This window comes from Egretta garzetta, unplaced genomic scaffold, assembly GCF_000687185.1.
Source record: "Egretta garzetta isolate BGI_Z169 unplaced genomic scaffold, ASM68718v1 scaffold516, whole genome shotgun sequence".
NCBI lineage: Eukaryota > Metazoa > Chordata > Aves > Pelecaniformes > Ardeidae > Egretta > Egretta garzetta.
This window is the reverse complement of record NW_009259983.1, coordinates 829,613-843,875: the sequence shown is the minus strand read 5'-3', so window position 1 is coordinate 843,875 and position 14,263 is coordinate 829,613. Positions and strand designations below refer to the sequence as shown.

General features: G+C 47.0%; 1 protein-coding gene across 1 annotated transcript; it reads right to left on the bottom strand.

Moving 5' to 3' along the window:
- Positions 1 to 1,469: 1,469 nt before the first annotated feature.
- On the bottom strand, positions 1,470 to 13,043 carry LOC104127777. The gene is made up of 6 exons (XM_009640481.2): positions 12,975 to 13,043; positions 11,842 to 12,120; positions 9,643 to 9,891; positions 6,143 to 6,280; positions 5,408 to 5,527; positions 1,470 to 3,985 (listed from the first exon to the last, which is right to left on the bottom strand). Exons 1-6 carry the CDS (start codon positions 13,033 to 13,035, stop codon positions 3,825 to 3,827), a joined length of 1,008 nt encoding a protein of 335 aa, XP_009638776.1. The 5' UTR covers positions 13,036 to 13,043; the 3' UTR covers positions 1,470 to 3,824.
- Between the last annotated feature and the right edge of the window lie 1,220 nt (positions 13,044 to 14,263).

Here is a 14,263-nt window from a genome sequence, read left to right as displayed (position 1 = left end):
AAAAAAAAAAAAAAAAAAATCTAAAGTGATATGTTTCTCTTCTGGTTTTGCTTTCACCTATATCTTAAGTCAAATAAGATCATTCTCTGTTCTCCTTTTATGTTCATAAACTGCATGAATTACGTGATGAGAAGACTACATATTACATTTCCTGTCACTTGTTGCTTAGCATATGCCACAAGCAGAGGGAAATTTTTCTCTTCCCACCACGAAACGTTGACATGGATACAAATCTAAACATCCATTCTGTACAGTACTATAAGCCACTCGTAGTTTGTCTCAGCTGGGAAGAAACCACATCCCAAAACATTTGTGTTTCCCACAGAGCAGAGCTCCCCCTGTCCCGCCAGCACCCGATGAGCAGAGGGGTGGGCCCTGCCCCACTCCCAGCTTTCCCCAGCCAGGACCCGTGGCCGGAGAGGATGGTGTGACCAGCAGCTCTCCATGTAGCTCCCCTCCTCTGGAAAGCACCAGTTCCCCACAGAGGCCAGAGGCACCCCAGCACCAAGGGCTCCCTCAGCAATGCGGAGAGGGTAGGGCTGGCACAGCACAGCCTCTCCAAGGCCACCAGAAGCCCTGAAGAGGCAGCACAGACATCTCTGTTTCTGGTCAAATTCCAGATAACACCATGCACATCCATACCCATTACTCTGCCAGATAGCCCCAGACCTGAAAATTATCCTCACTATTGCCTGGGTGATGCAGGCCGTAGGCTGGAAAACAACCGCAAATTCAGGCAGGTGGCTCCTTGGGGTGCTGGGTTCACAGGCTGCAGGACCCACATCCAATCACACCACTGTAATGGTAAAGATTTTATATGATCACAAACCATCAGTTTTACCCACCATCTGGGCCTCCTTGTCTAAGGGTGAGCGTGAGAGAGTCACCTCCTCCTTGCAAAAGGAGCTAGGCAGTCAAGCATCCTCTCTCACAGCTAAGGTGGCTTAGATGCCACAAAAATGTACAGATGGATAAAGATGGGTAAAACAAGACCATTACCCTGTGCCCCTTCCCTGCACCTCACAGTTTGGGCAAGGTACCAGAGCAGGACTCGGCAAGCTGCTGGTGCACACGGGTGTGCAGGCACATTAGAACACGCACTCCAATGGGGACCAGTTACATGCCACTGTCCTCTCCAGGACTCACTCACGACTTACAAACAAATGTCCCTGTGATCTGTTCCCGAGACTACCCAAGTCAGCCCTAGTCAGCAGTAACATGTTACCACCTTTCCTTTACCTGGACAGGTGAAAATTTGGAAACCAGTCAGTACTTTAAGTGAAAACCATAAAGAAACAATTATTAAATAACACAGCTTAAAGATTTCCAAAACAAGTTAGAAACCAGATCTTTTTATTAGGAACAAAATCATTGCATGGGAAAAGAAAAAAGGCACCAAAAAAGAACAGTAGCTGGGCATGAACACATACAGTTAAAGGAAGAGCACAGGCTGCACGACTTCTCTCCTGACCTCACAGTAACAGCCCCCTTGCTGAACGGCAACTTCGGCAGGGAAGGCTAGAAAACCAGCCATGTCCTATCTGCCTCAAAGACCTCTCGAGTCTCAGATTGCCATCTCAATGGGAAAAATCCTTCCCAGTCTGGGGTTACACCAGGGCTGGTGCTATCAGCTGCCAGGGCACCCCCGGCCCTCCCAGGGCTGACAGCAGCAAGGCAGCGCTAGGGCAAACTGGAGCCAGGACGCACCAGCACAGCAGGACAAGGCTGGCCCAGCTCTGTCACCTCAGCACCCAAAACGCTGGCATCTTCTCCGGTGCAGCTCAGAGCACCGTTCAGCCTTCAAAGCATGTACTGGAGTCGACTGTCCCCTGCCTGCTCCTGCCAGAAAGTGCAGAAGAGAAGCAAAGCTGACTACATCCCCTCATTTCGGTGACACTGGCTCCTGTTCACCGAGCATCACTGCCACTGTGCTGCCTGCAGGCAGCTGCCACCCAAGCCCTCGGTGTCACCTTTTTGACATCCAACTCACAGCCTTTGAGGAATGTTTGTACTGAAAGGAGATAGCGCAGCACCATGAGGAAAAGAGTTATTATCTCCCTCTTACTGTGGAAAATCTGATTCCTACGGCAGCCTTAGAAAGCAGAGACAGGCTGAATCACCACCACCACCACAGCACACAAGATCCAAAAAATCTTCTAAACAGAGTCACGGGACAAGGAAACAACAAGAACAACCACCTATGGCTGGGCATCACCGATGCAGAGTTTTTCCATGTACACAGACAAGAAGGACTCCCAGGTAAGCATGCAGGCGTCCCACCAGCTCCCCCGCCTGGGGGAGAAGCGTTCAGCTTGGCTTTGATTTTGCTGGGGTACTTGCAGACCATGATGGGTGGCATTTACAAGGCATACAGTAAATCCCTTTCCAAGGCATTCATGGCACAATGTCAGCACAATATAAAACAGGAACAAAATGACAAGGGAAGAGAGGAATGCAATACACACCTCCCTATCCCTTTCAGCTCCGATCTGTACCATCTCTGATTTTACTCTATCATGCCTTTCTGGCCCTCTGGGCTAGTTTAATACCATCCTGCCTTGCTTCTGACTACCAAAATGCACTTATGCAGTAAATACCTTGCTCTGGCAGTGTATCCTGCAGCACTCCCTGTGGCCTGACAGCCCTGCAGCCCCTGGCAGCTTTGCCAGGGACTCAACTACCTGCTGCCTGAGACTGAGTCCTTGCCCTCTCCTCACCTTGTCCTTCTTCCCTGCAGGTCTACCCCAGCTGCTCCACTTGCAAATCTCCCCTGAGCAGAACAGGATGCACATAGCAAGCAAGACTTGCCTAAGAGACTCTATAAATTGCTGCTGTCTGTGCAAATAACACAGTACTGAAAAAGCCTTACATGCGCAGGCAGATGGCCAGCTTAATCAGCTTGCAGTAGCTAAACCATTACACTAAAGGTACTAATGCTTGCACTGATGAACAAACTCAGCATTATAATCAACGTTTCTGCCAAAATTACACACCCAAGCCCCAGGCACCCTTCTGCTGCAAGCAAGCAAGCTAGTGACAGAGCTGTTTTAACTCACTGGCAACACAAGCAGTTAGTTTCTGGCGAAAGGCAGCCAGCAGCCCCCTGCCATTACAGGGCGTTGAAAGGCAAGCAAGCCAGCGTCACCTCCCAGGGGCTGCACGCAGCAGCCCCTACCACCACTCCTGGCCCCACGCAGCAAGAGGTGAGGGCCAAATCACAAAGGGTCTGGAGCTCAGAGGAGCCATTCAGATAAACACCCGGCACAGCAGATACCTAGCTGAAACCTCCATCGAGCTTTTTTTGCAAGGCCTGTGAAAAATGCCTTGAAATCTCCTGAGAAGAGGCTTTCTCAGGAAATTTCTGGCAGGTCCTGGTTTCTGTCTGGGACTGGCAGGCCACCTCACCCCGCCTGTCATGCTCGCCCCTTGCAGGAACGGCTGGCTGGCAAAGACATGGCAAGGTGCGGGGTGGGCAGGGAGCAGGAGGAACCGCCTGTCTCATTTCAGGCTGTCCTCTAGAGCTCCACAGTTTAGCTGCAGGTCTATTAACAGGTGAAGTATCAAAGAGCTGCCCAGTTTTTCTAGTGAACCTGTCAGCCCACAGCAGTGTGGCCTTGAAGCCACACGTGTGCTTTTCCTTGTATTTTCTTCTTTTTTTTTTTTTAAATGAGGTTGGTGGGCCTGACACCTCATGTCTTTCCCCTGCTAAAATTTTCCAGACCAATTCTTACACTATGGGAAGTCATCTTACACAATGAGACTATGGGATGCAAAGGACGGGTGTTGCAGGCTTCAAGACAGTGTGGAACTGCAAGCATGCCAGATCAGTCATCAGCTGGATCCGGGAAACAGTCCGAGGCATTTTCCTGGCTTTCCACATCAACTATGACCTCTGATTCTGGCATTTCCTCAGGCTCTCTCTCCACTGGTAAGTTTTCTTCCACCAGTGGCTGGGGATCAATGCCTTGACCAGTCTGGGCAGCATCTGGAAAGAAGGGAGAAATGGTTTGTAAGTGCCCATGCTATGCTCACCCTCATAGAAATCCTCCCCTCAGTCCCTGATGCTGCAGGCTGCCTAACCCACTCAGTACCCTCTCCCCAGGCACCTGCAAACCATATTTCAATTTTCTTTGTTGAGCTTTAGCCACTTTGGTGCTGAAGCGCTCTGTGCTCAACTGCCCAAAATATACCAAGACACCAAAGCCAAATCTATTCAATTACATCTGAGTAATTAAAGCTGGCTAATGGCACACATTGAGTATGTTCTTACCTAAAGACTTCCCACATGCACCTCTGTTTTTTACTTATTTGTAGAAAATTTAAATATGGGATAATTTGTTAGTCAAACTGACAATGTGTAATTTTTTTATTAAAAAAAAATCTACACTTTAAATATATTAATATTAAACAATGACCTGAATGACTTACTTACATATTTTTTTTCCTGCACCATGTTCATGAGTAGCATTTAGTATTTTGAAAGCAGAGCAAAGCAGCATCCAAGGTTAGACAAAGCATATCTGAGCTGCTGAGAGGCTGTGTATGGTACAGTGAAGGACACCAGAAGTGGAGACAGCAGTGCCGAGACCAGGCTATGACCTATGTAATGTTGCTTGGGTTCATGACGCCTCTGCTAGACCTACTTCAGATGATGATGGTCAATTACTAGGGAAAGTGTTGCCAGCATTTGTGTTTGTGAAACAAAATTGAGGGAAACAGAATGCAAAAAGTGGAGTATTAGTATCAAGCACTCACAGAACAGGAGATTTTTGAAAGGTTTTTATCACTGCCTTTTCTTGACCATACCATGCTAAAGCTGTTGGGTTTTATTCTCAATTTTCTTGAAGGATTTAAAATGTGACCATATTCCTACTTTATCCCCAATTTAAGGAAATACACAAGCCTCTGATGGGATTTAGCTATGTTTACAGCTCAGCATATTGGTGGAAGCTGTCCTGAAGATGACTGCTTTACAAAACCAATGCCAATTCTTATAAAGTGTTACTGATGAGCGTGTGTGTGTGTGTGTGATAAAATTGCAGGAAAACTGCTAAGTTTGGGGGGTGTTCTGGTTTTTGAGATGTGTATTTTAGCACAGGTGATACTGGAACATACAGTATGCTGGCAGTATCTTCTGTGGGATGCTTATGTGTCAGCTGCTGCTATATCTCATGGCTGGATGAGGGCAAGAGCTACTCCTGTGCTGAAGCTGAGCACAAGCAAGGCACTGTAAATGACCTGCTGCAATTTCTGTTGTCTGGACAAGACGCAGCACCTTCCCTGCACTAGTGAGTCCCAGGCCCCTCTCTACAGTCGGCTCCTCCCCCATCAGCCACACACATCTGTTCAGTCCTTCACCCTCATAAACAAGCTATCTGTCTGACTTAAAATAAGTCACTGGACCCACCAGGCTTTGGAGGGCAGTCAATTTGGGCAGCCTGAGCCTCGACATGGTCTCCATTGGGGGGGCTCTTCACACCTTCGCTGGAGACCACAGACATCGTTAGTCCGTCATCTTTCTCCTCCTCTGTAAAACCAAAATCGGAGACTTGAAGGAAAGACGTCCCCCACACTCCAGTAGCCTCAGCACGTTCATTGCAAGGCTGAACCACTAACACATGCTTGCATCTCCTCCTCATGCGGCACCGGCTCCATTCCCAGAGCAGACAGATGCCAAGTGCAGAAGGCCACTGCCAACCTGTCAGAGACCAGCCTGGCCATGCTGGCAGGGTCACAACTTGAGGCGGTCTCACTGGGCATGAGCAGATTGCACTCAGGGACTGGTGCTGACAAAGAACTGCCATCCGAAGCCTTCAGGTCATTTCAGGATCAGACCTGAATGAGGCTCAATTTTCTTGCCCATAGAAAAGGTTTTGCTGTGTTTCTTTCTGGCCAGAATCACATGGTGGCAAGCATGAGGTGAAAACAGAAAAAGCAAGATTTAATTCAAGACCCTGCTGATCATTAACAGTTACCTATCAGCAAGGAGCTTCCTGCTCCACCAGGTCAAGGGAGGTCTGGCTAGAAGACAAGTAGCCACCCAACTGAGACCCATTTATGCTGAGGCTATTTCAACACCAGCCTGCACACATACAGTTCTCTGTGAGACTCATTCCCAGGGGCAACAGTGTTCTCCACTCACCTGAAGGCACTGGGATGAACTTGTGTTTCCTCTTCATGCAGCAACATATGATTGAGGACACAACCACCACCAGGATAACCGCACCCCCTGCGCACCCCGCCAGGATGTAAATGAACCACGGGTACTGCAGCAGGTCTCCTGCAAGACGGACATGGCACTGTTAGTTACCAGGGTGAACAAGCTTCTTTCTCCAAATGGGAGAAACCCTACAGCCATATTAGAGCATGGGGGCATTACTGTTGCTTTGGATCGGGGAGCTGATACTGTGAATTGTGGCACATCGTCATTTGTGTCACGTCATTTGATTATGGTATGGAACTTTTAATTAAGAGGCATGTGTGACTAAGCAGCATGCATTGGTTTCTGCCTACTCTGACCAGTAATGTCTAAGATAACCCATAAGTTTTTATAAAATTTAATAGGGAAGGTGGTGGTTTGAAAGATACTACATTTCAACAAGTTTTATGAGAACGGGCAGCTGAGAATAAGAGGGAGATCTAAGCTAGCATCTTCTGCTGAAAAAAAAAGCTGCAGAGTCTGCGCTTACAGCTTGTATCAGGCCCCAGAGAATCCACTTAGGACAGCCATATAATGACTACACCAACCTCAAAGCAAGTCTGATCGGAGACGGCATTTCCTCAGGCACCAGAGACTCCAGCCACCTGAGTCAGAGCTGTAGGAAACCAGCCTCACTGCTGCTCAGGGAAAGATTTCTCTTTATTCCTCTTCCCAATCGAGATCACGCAAAATGCCTAGCAGGAGGTGAAGGCTACAGATGGCTGAGCAGAAGGCCACACACAAGTCAGTGGTAATTATTACCCAGTTCAGAGTCCCTTGCTCAGGGTTGCTTTGACAGGCCAGAATTGCACGTATGGTGCTGCAGAGCAGGGAAGCTGGTAGAGGGCATCACACACTTGCAAAAAAAGACACATCCATCCCGTCTCACTCCTTCACCGAGACCATTTGCTCCAAACTGGGACAGCCAGTAGGAAAACTTCTTCCCATATGAAAAAACCCCATACAGCTCAACTACCGCTCTTACACAAATTCCATAAAACTCTGTCAGTAAACCTACGCCATCCCTTTTTGAATCATTTGGCTTCTCTTTGGCTGCACGCATGCCTGCACAGCAGCGCGCTGCAGAAACCAACAGGCTCATCTGGAGCTTGTTTTCAAGACCCCAAAGGCACAAATTGCTGCGTATCCCCAGAGGCTGGAAAGTATCTCAAACATTCTAGGATATACTACATGCTGTCATAGTCCACATACTCACCAGAACAGTAAAAACAGGTGTTCCCGTGTGTGAAATCACACCTACTCAAAGTATTTTTGGAGCACTTGTTCCAGTCTCCTTAGGAATAGTTACTAAGTTCAAAAATCTATACTCAAAATTAAACTTTCAGCAAATGAGAAATCATTTCCCTAACAATTTTATTTCCTTTTTGATGAAAGCTCAGAGACTATCGTCAAAGGCATAAATATATACTAGAAATATTTTTTCCTGAATATTTTTTCCTAAAAATTCTCCACTTGTTAAAAAGGTCCTTTTGAAATAAAATACTGTGTTAAAAATCTGTAACAAACAAGTAATAAAACAAGGAATGAATCAATAAAAGCCTTTTATAGATGTTGACTTGTTAACTTCTGAATCCTCTGCTTTAGTCCTGTGTAATCAGAGCCCTTTGGTGCCTGGGAAGTTTACAGTATTTCTGCCAAGTTGTTTTAGGCTAACAATTATTCCAAATTAATTTCATCAGCCAACAGGTTGCCCAAATATGGGTTTTTACATAGATCTTATACCTACAGCGGAAAAATTATATTCAGGCCTTTGCCTGGAGATAATAACCCACCAAAAAATGAATTAGTCTAATTAACTTAATTGAACTAATTGCTCTCTTCAATTTATTTTACCAGTATTCAGAATTGCTTCCGCTCACTTTTTACAGATGTGGTAGCATTTGGTGACTAAAAAGTAGAATCACAGCTACTCTCTTACTCTCAGACCCTTCCACATATGTGTTCATGCGCGTGTCCATCACAACAGAGCTATGACTAAATTCCCCTGTGGGCTTTTCAAGAGGAAATGGGGAACCAATATCACACCCAGGGGACTGGGCAGCCACACAGAATGAACAATGGTAACTGTCAGCACTCGTGTGATTTATCACAGGGCTTGACTGAACAGCTCATGGATGTTTGCATTCTCACTCCACAGTGCCTCAGCCAGCTTGGGTCTGAGTACACTGAACAACCTCTGACCAATTTAGCTGGGCAAAATTAAGATCACTGCTCCACAACCACAAATGCCAAACTTGTACAGATTGGCCAGCAATGTCTACACGATCAGGCATAAACAGCCCACGGCATTTCTGCTGAATGCCAGCACACAATACAGGGTTTATGTCAGTAATTTTGCTTTCACACCAACTGTATGCCAACCATAGAAGAAAAGACAGTATCTGCTGTGGAGCCAGAGCATCTCAAACAATTTCTAAAATGCTAGGTGCTATTGCACAGTACAGTTTCTCTAGTAGCAGAGGTGATTAAATTAATTACAGCTAAATTAGTCAAAAACCTTATGGTTGAATTATGCCACCCTGATGTAGTTTTGATAAGCATCTTTGCTGCCAGAGAGGACAAAACCCCTTACTACTGGAGATGCAAGTGAAACCACGCCCAAGGTTATCCAATTTATTTTTTTTTTAATAAATGTGAGTTTACAACACAGACCAGTGCTTTGCATCATGAGGGTCTGGCAGTTTTGATCAGTCCTCGGATCCAGATTTTATGTCTCATTAAACTATGGCCTCATTCAAGCAGACTACTTGGCATTTATGGATAGCTTGCAAACGGATGAAGTCACAGCCTTCTCACAGAACTATCTATCCAAGCATGGAGGGAAAGAACCCTGCATTTCCTAAGTAAATGACTTGCGTCTTTAGCCCACCTCTGATAGTGTGGGGGCTGATGGAGAGGCATTTGTATAGACTGGTAAATATTTGTGCGGCTGGCCTAGATAAGGAGAAAAGAAGCAAGGCAAAACCCCTCAGCTGAGTCCAGCGGCAACAGGGCTGAACTAGCGGAGGTATTTTTACAGGAATGTTGCAGAAACTGGAAGGCTGTCTGGGTAATGGATGAGAGAGTAGGAAGCAGCTCATGTTTCTAAACGGGCATAGAGGATTGGTGCATAGGAGGGTGCACGGTCTCCATCTCTGGGAAGTAGGAAAACACACAGATAGAGATCCATCCTTGCTGCAGAGTTGGGCAAAAAGGACCTCCTGAACAAACTTTCATCCCTTCTGTGGTTGTAGGCTGTGTCCGTCCGAGACACAGGAGGGAGAAGGAAGTCAAGGGGACACTTTCTAAAGGGAGGATGTGGTAAGTCTGGAAGGCAGCTGCCAGGGGACAGAAGAGTCCAGTATTAAGCAGACAGCAACAAGTCCTTAGTTTTCTGCTGCAAGAGACTAAAAGGAAGGTTTTCTGGAGATGCCGTTACTCACCATAGCTGCAAGACAGCACAACGGGTCTGGTCCTCGTGATGCTGTTCCCATGGTAAACCACACATACAAATTCCCCGGGCACGGTTTTGTCCAGGCGAACCTTCTTCCCACCATCCTTAACACAAGCCTCGGGGGCGCTCAGCGCGGTGCCATTCAGCAGCCACTGAAAGCTGATGCTCGCATTGCTGCTCACGTCGCAGGACAACTCTCCGGTGCCATTAGGGAAGCACTGGATACCAATGGCCGGCTCTGGTCACACGCAGCACAGGGCAATGGGAACAAGGAGGAAAGAGAGAGGTGAGGAGCGGACTCAGCAGTGAACATGAGCTGGACAGGAGCTTCCCTTACCGGCAGTCTCACTACCACCACATTTACTGGTAGCCAGGGAGCACAGAAATAAGTAACCAGACTCTTCAGTGTCTGCCCCCATCCCTAAAATGCTTAGCAGTGCCCACACAACCCTGCTAGTGACTCTCGGTCCCTATTTTGGGGATGCCACAAAAATCTGGCATCTCTTAATTTTCCTTATTGAAACTGAAAAAGAGAAAAATAAAAGCCCCTGATCTGAGAGGAGGGTAGAAACACCCAAAGTATCTGCTAGCCAGAGGCTTCCTCTGTAATCAGCAGATACCTGTAGCTTCAGAGGACACTCAGCCCTCTCCTCCACCAGAGGTTTGTATTTTTGCTGTCACTCTGCCTCTTCTTCCATTGTAGAGAGGAACTGGTACAAATAATGCCCAACATAGGTACCAACACCAGACACCTGCAGTTAGATAGGATGACCCAGACTAGGACAATTTACAAAGAAGTAATGAACCATTGATCTTATTACCCTTTCCCAAATTTCTCTCTTTCAGTCTACTACAAGGAGCCAACCTATTTCCTACATTTGCCACTTTGCAAATACAGACCGGACAGAGAAGTGTCTCCGTAAGAGTCATATTGAGAATGTTTATGCAAACAAGCTCAGAAATCACTTTCTTCAACTAGGACATCATCTTCAGCTAGAATTCACTGCCTCCAGGAATACCTTTGCTGGGAAATTGTTTTCCTGACATAGCTGTGGCAACACAAAGAGGAGAAAAAAGTTCCCAAAGCAAACCCACTGAAATGGAGGGTTTAACCCAGGACATTTCTGCAGTCTTTGCCTACTTCCAGTCTAAGCCCCTGATCTTAGTGCCAAGAAGTCACATCTTTGACCTACTCCCTGTGGCAGTTCCGCCTGTTTGCACCCAAAAGGTGTAAGGATTCATTTGTCTTCACTGAGACCAGTTTGCTCAGACATTTTCATTACAATTTCATACGCTTCAATTTCTCTTAGAAGCTTGTGTAAGTGAAAGCCCTGCAAAAGGAACAGTGGAGGTGAGGACCAGAGCAATGGTCGCTGGCTGTCTGGAGCACTATTCAGCAGGGGGGCAAACCCATTTAAGCCTTCTCCATATTAACCCAAGCAATGAGCTGGATCCTGTACAGAAGTGACTTCGTCTTCTCACCCTGCAGATGGATGAGCAGGGGAACGGCAATTCTGAGGCCACAGGGAGGACAGTAGGGAGTCACAATAAGGTACCTATTGCTGGTCTCTGAACAGACCCAGAAGATGCTAATTTCCAAGCTGCTTGGGGGCAGCTAAGAATCAGAAAGGCACACCCGGATTCCTTTAGCACCTTTCCTCGGCTGCACGAACCAGGGGAAAAACCCAGCACACCTCAACCTAGACCTGCACAGAAGTCCAGTTCAGTTTCCAGAGCCAAGTCAGGTAGGGTTAACTCCTTAAGGAAGCGTGTCCACAGGCAGCAAAATGTTGTCAGTTGGTGAGAGCTTTTGTGAGAGCCTTCAGGAAGAACACTCTGGAAGAAGACTGGAATCTCCAGCTACGTGTCTACATACCACAGGCTCAACTTCACCAACACTTTATGCTGCTGTCTCTTACATCAGGGAAAAATAGCACATAGCTCAACTGACTGGTTACTTCAAGGCAGGCTCAACAGACAGGAGAGACTGACAACATGGATGCAAAAAGCATTCCTTAATTACACTCACCATTACTGCTCCCTGAGGTGCCAGAGGCTTACAAAGCTGTTCCAGAGGCACCTATAGCTTCTGCAAGCTCAGTCAGTCTCTTAGGAAGAATTTCAAAGCACCAGCTTCGAGCCAGGCTCACAAGTTCAAAAGCTATTTGTTGCTAAGAAGGCCACTTACCAAATACTTCCAGTGTAAAAAATCTGGTGGTGTTGTGAAAAACAAACTCGTATTTTCCTTCGTCCTCTTTCTCCACACTCCTCAGCACTAGGGAGCCATTCTGCAAGTTCAGACATCTGCTGGCCGAAGTGCCACACTCGGCCAACAAAGTATCATTTAAGACAGCCGTCATGCAGCTCGTGTCCCTCTTGTTCATTCTGGAGAGGTTCTGCAGACTTTGAACTCCCACAGAGAAGACTGCTGAGCCGCCACTGAGCACACCCGTCCAGGTGACAGAGCCTGAAAGGAGAAGCACAGAGCGTGGGCAGCGAGCTTGCTGTGTCCATCCATCCCCTCTCGGCTGCCTCCCAGAAAGGCAAATGCCCAGGTGAGACTTAAGAGGGACAGACCCAGCTCTAATGACAGGCTGGGGTCACCAGTAATTGAAAATCAGAGGAGTGGGAAGCCTCCTATAAAGGCCAAATAACCCCCTGATAACATGGGAGTGGTGTACACACCAGGCACACAGGGCGACAAAAGGCTGTGCAGATGGTCTTTTCTCTCCTCAAATTTGACATGACCAACTACCACCCCCCCTCAGAGCTGAGAGACTGTGCAAAGACAGACCCTCAGGACATCAACGCCGTGGATCTTGTACAGAGGGTAGCAAAAACAACTGCTGCCTGCACAGCTGCGTTTACGCAAAGAGTAAGGTTGCAGTTTTAACTTGAACAAGTCTCACCGTATCCTTGCACATTATTAAGTTGCTGTGGGCAAATCAGAGATGGGTAAATGGCAGGGCGACAGCAGCTTGGGGACTAACCCAAGGTCACACCAAGCGTTAGGAGCGGGACCACATTGCTCTCCAGCCCCTCCAGCCAGCGTTCTGCGTACAAGGACCTTACATTCTCCGCTGAAATGCTTTTACAGACGCAGTACACCGAGCAAGTACTATATTGTTAGTTATCATTCGTTTACTAAAAAAAAATAATCTGTCTTACTTTGATCTGACTGCCCCTTTCATGCATTAGCAGTTACACTATTTGATGTCTCCCCAAACCTGGTAGAGCCTTTAAAAGATCTTGGAGCAAAATTAAGGTGTCTGCTTACCTAGGCAAATCTGTGCCAACTTCATAAAGAAAAATCCCACTTACCATGAGTAACAGTTATTATCACCAGCAAGCACTGCAGAGTAAAAGGAAAGCTGAAATCCATTTTAAAGAGCTCCTTGCATCATATGCTGAGAAGACGATCTGGCTACAGAGCTCAGTGAATACAGCGTTCAGGAAATGATGTCAGAAGTAAAAGGGGGGAAAAAAAAAAAAAAAAAAAAGAAAAGAAACTCCATAGTGGACAGATTGAATGATGTTTCAAAATAGACCTGCAAGGTTTTGGGTGACTGAACTCAGGCTGAACCAATGTGAGCCACAATGTGCTCTGCAAAGTCCTGCACCTCGGAGCTAGCTGCAAGTGTGAGACTAGGGCTGAGAGGCAAGAAGAGACGAACATATCTCCTGCTCAGCTCACTCCATGTAGGAAGATGCTAATGCTGAGGCCAGGCAAAGGCGAAACACCTATTTGTTTCATCCTCTCCCAGTTTATCGAAGTACAGCGTCCCCACCCAGGGAAGAGAAATCAGTCCAAGTCAAATAGCGCACTGCACACGCAGACCAGCTAACTTTCTGAAACACCAACAACAATCACCCATGGAGAGTCTCACCAGCAGCAGATGTGGGAGAAGGCTCTCCCTCTGTACCAAAGGCTGTGTCGCCAGCCAGAACTTTGCTGGGCCGAATGGTACCTGCCATGCAGGAAAGGGCTCCATACAGCCAACCCAGGCAAAGAATAAAGGTTACGGGAAGTTAAATTGCATTGCAAAACTAGACTGAATGCAACCCAAAAGCCACCCTGGCTCAGTTTGGAGTGCAGATCCCAGAGGCAAGCCTGAAAAGCCAGTCTTAATGAACTGCTGTGAACCAGTTATCTACAGGGCCACACAGGGCCAGATACTTTGTTCGCACTCGTTGAGATGGCTTAAAGCATGCTGGCATTTTGCACCAAGTGCCCAGATGGATTACACAAGCAACGCAGCAGAAACCATCTCACTCACTGGAGGAAGTAAAGTGCCGTAGCATTAGAGCCAACATCTGGATTTTTTTAGACATACTTAGCAGATGTACCAGTGAATAACTGTGACAGCAGTTCAGGATGCAGCTGGGTATCTTATACTTTCATGCTGTTTCTCTGGACACAGATACAAACGCAGCCCACTAAGGAAGCTCCACATGGTGGAATTACACGTATATACACATTTCTGAGAAATGGTTAAACCCTTTGTGCTGTGGTCTGCACCGTTTTTCAAACGTTTTGGCTCCACTTGATAATTCCACATTTCAGCCAGCAGTTTGGCCCCTCTGACTTCTTAGCAATGACAACTGCATCT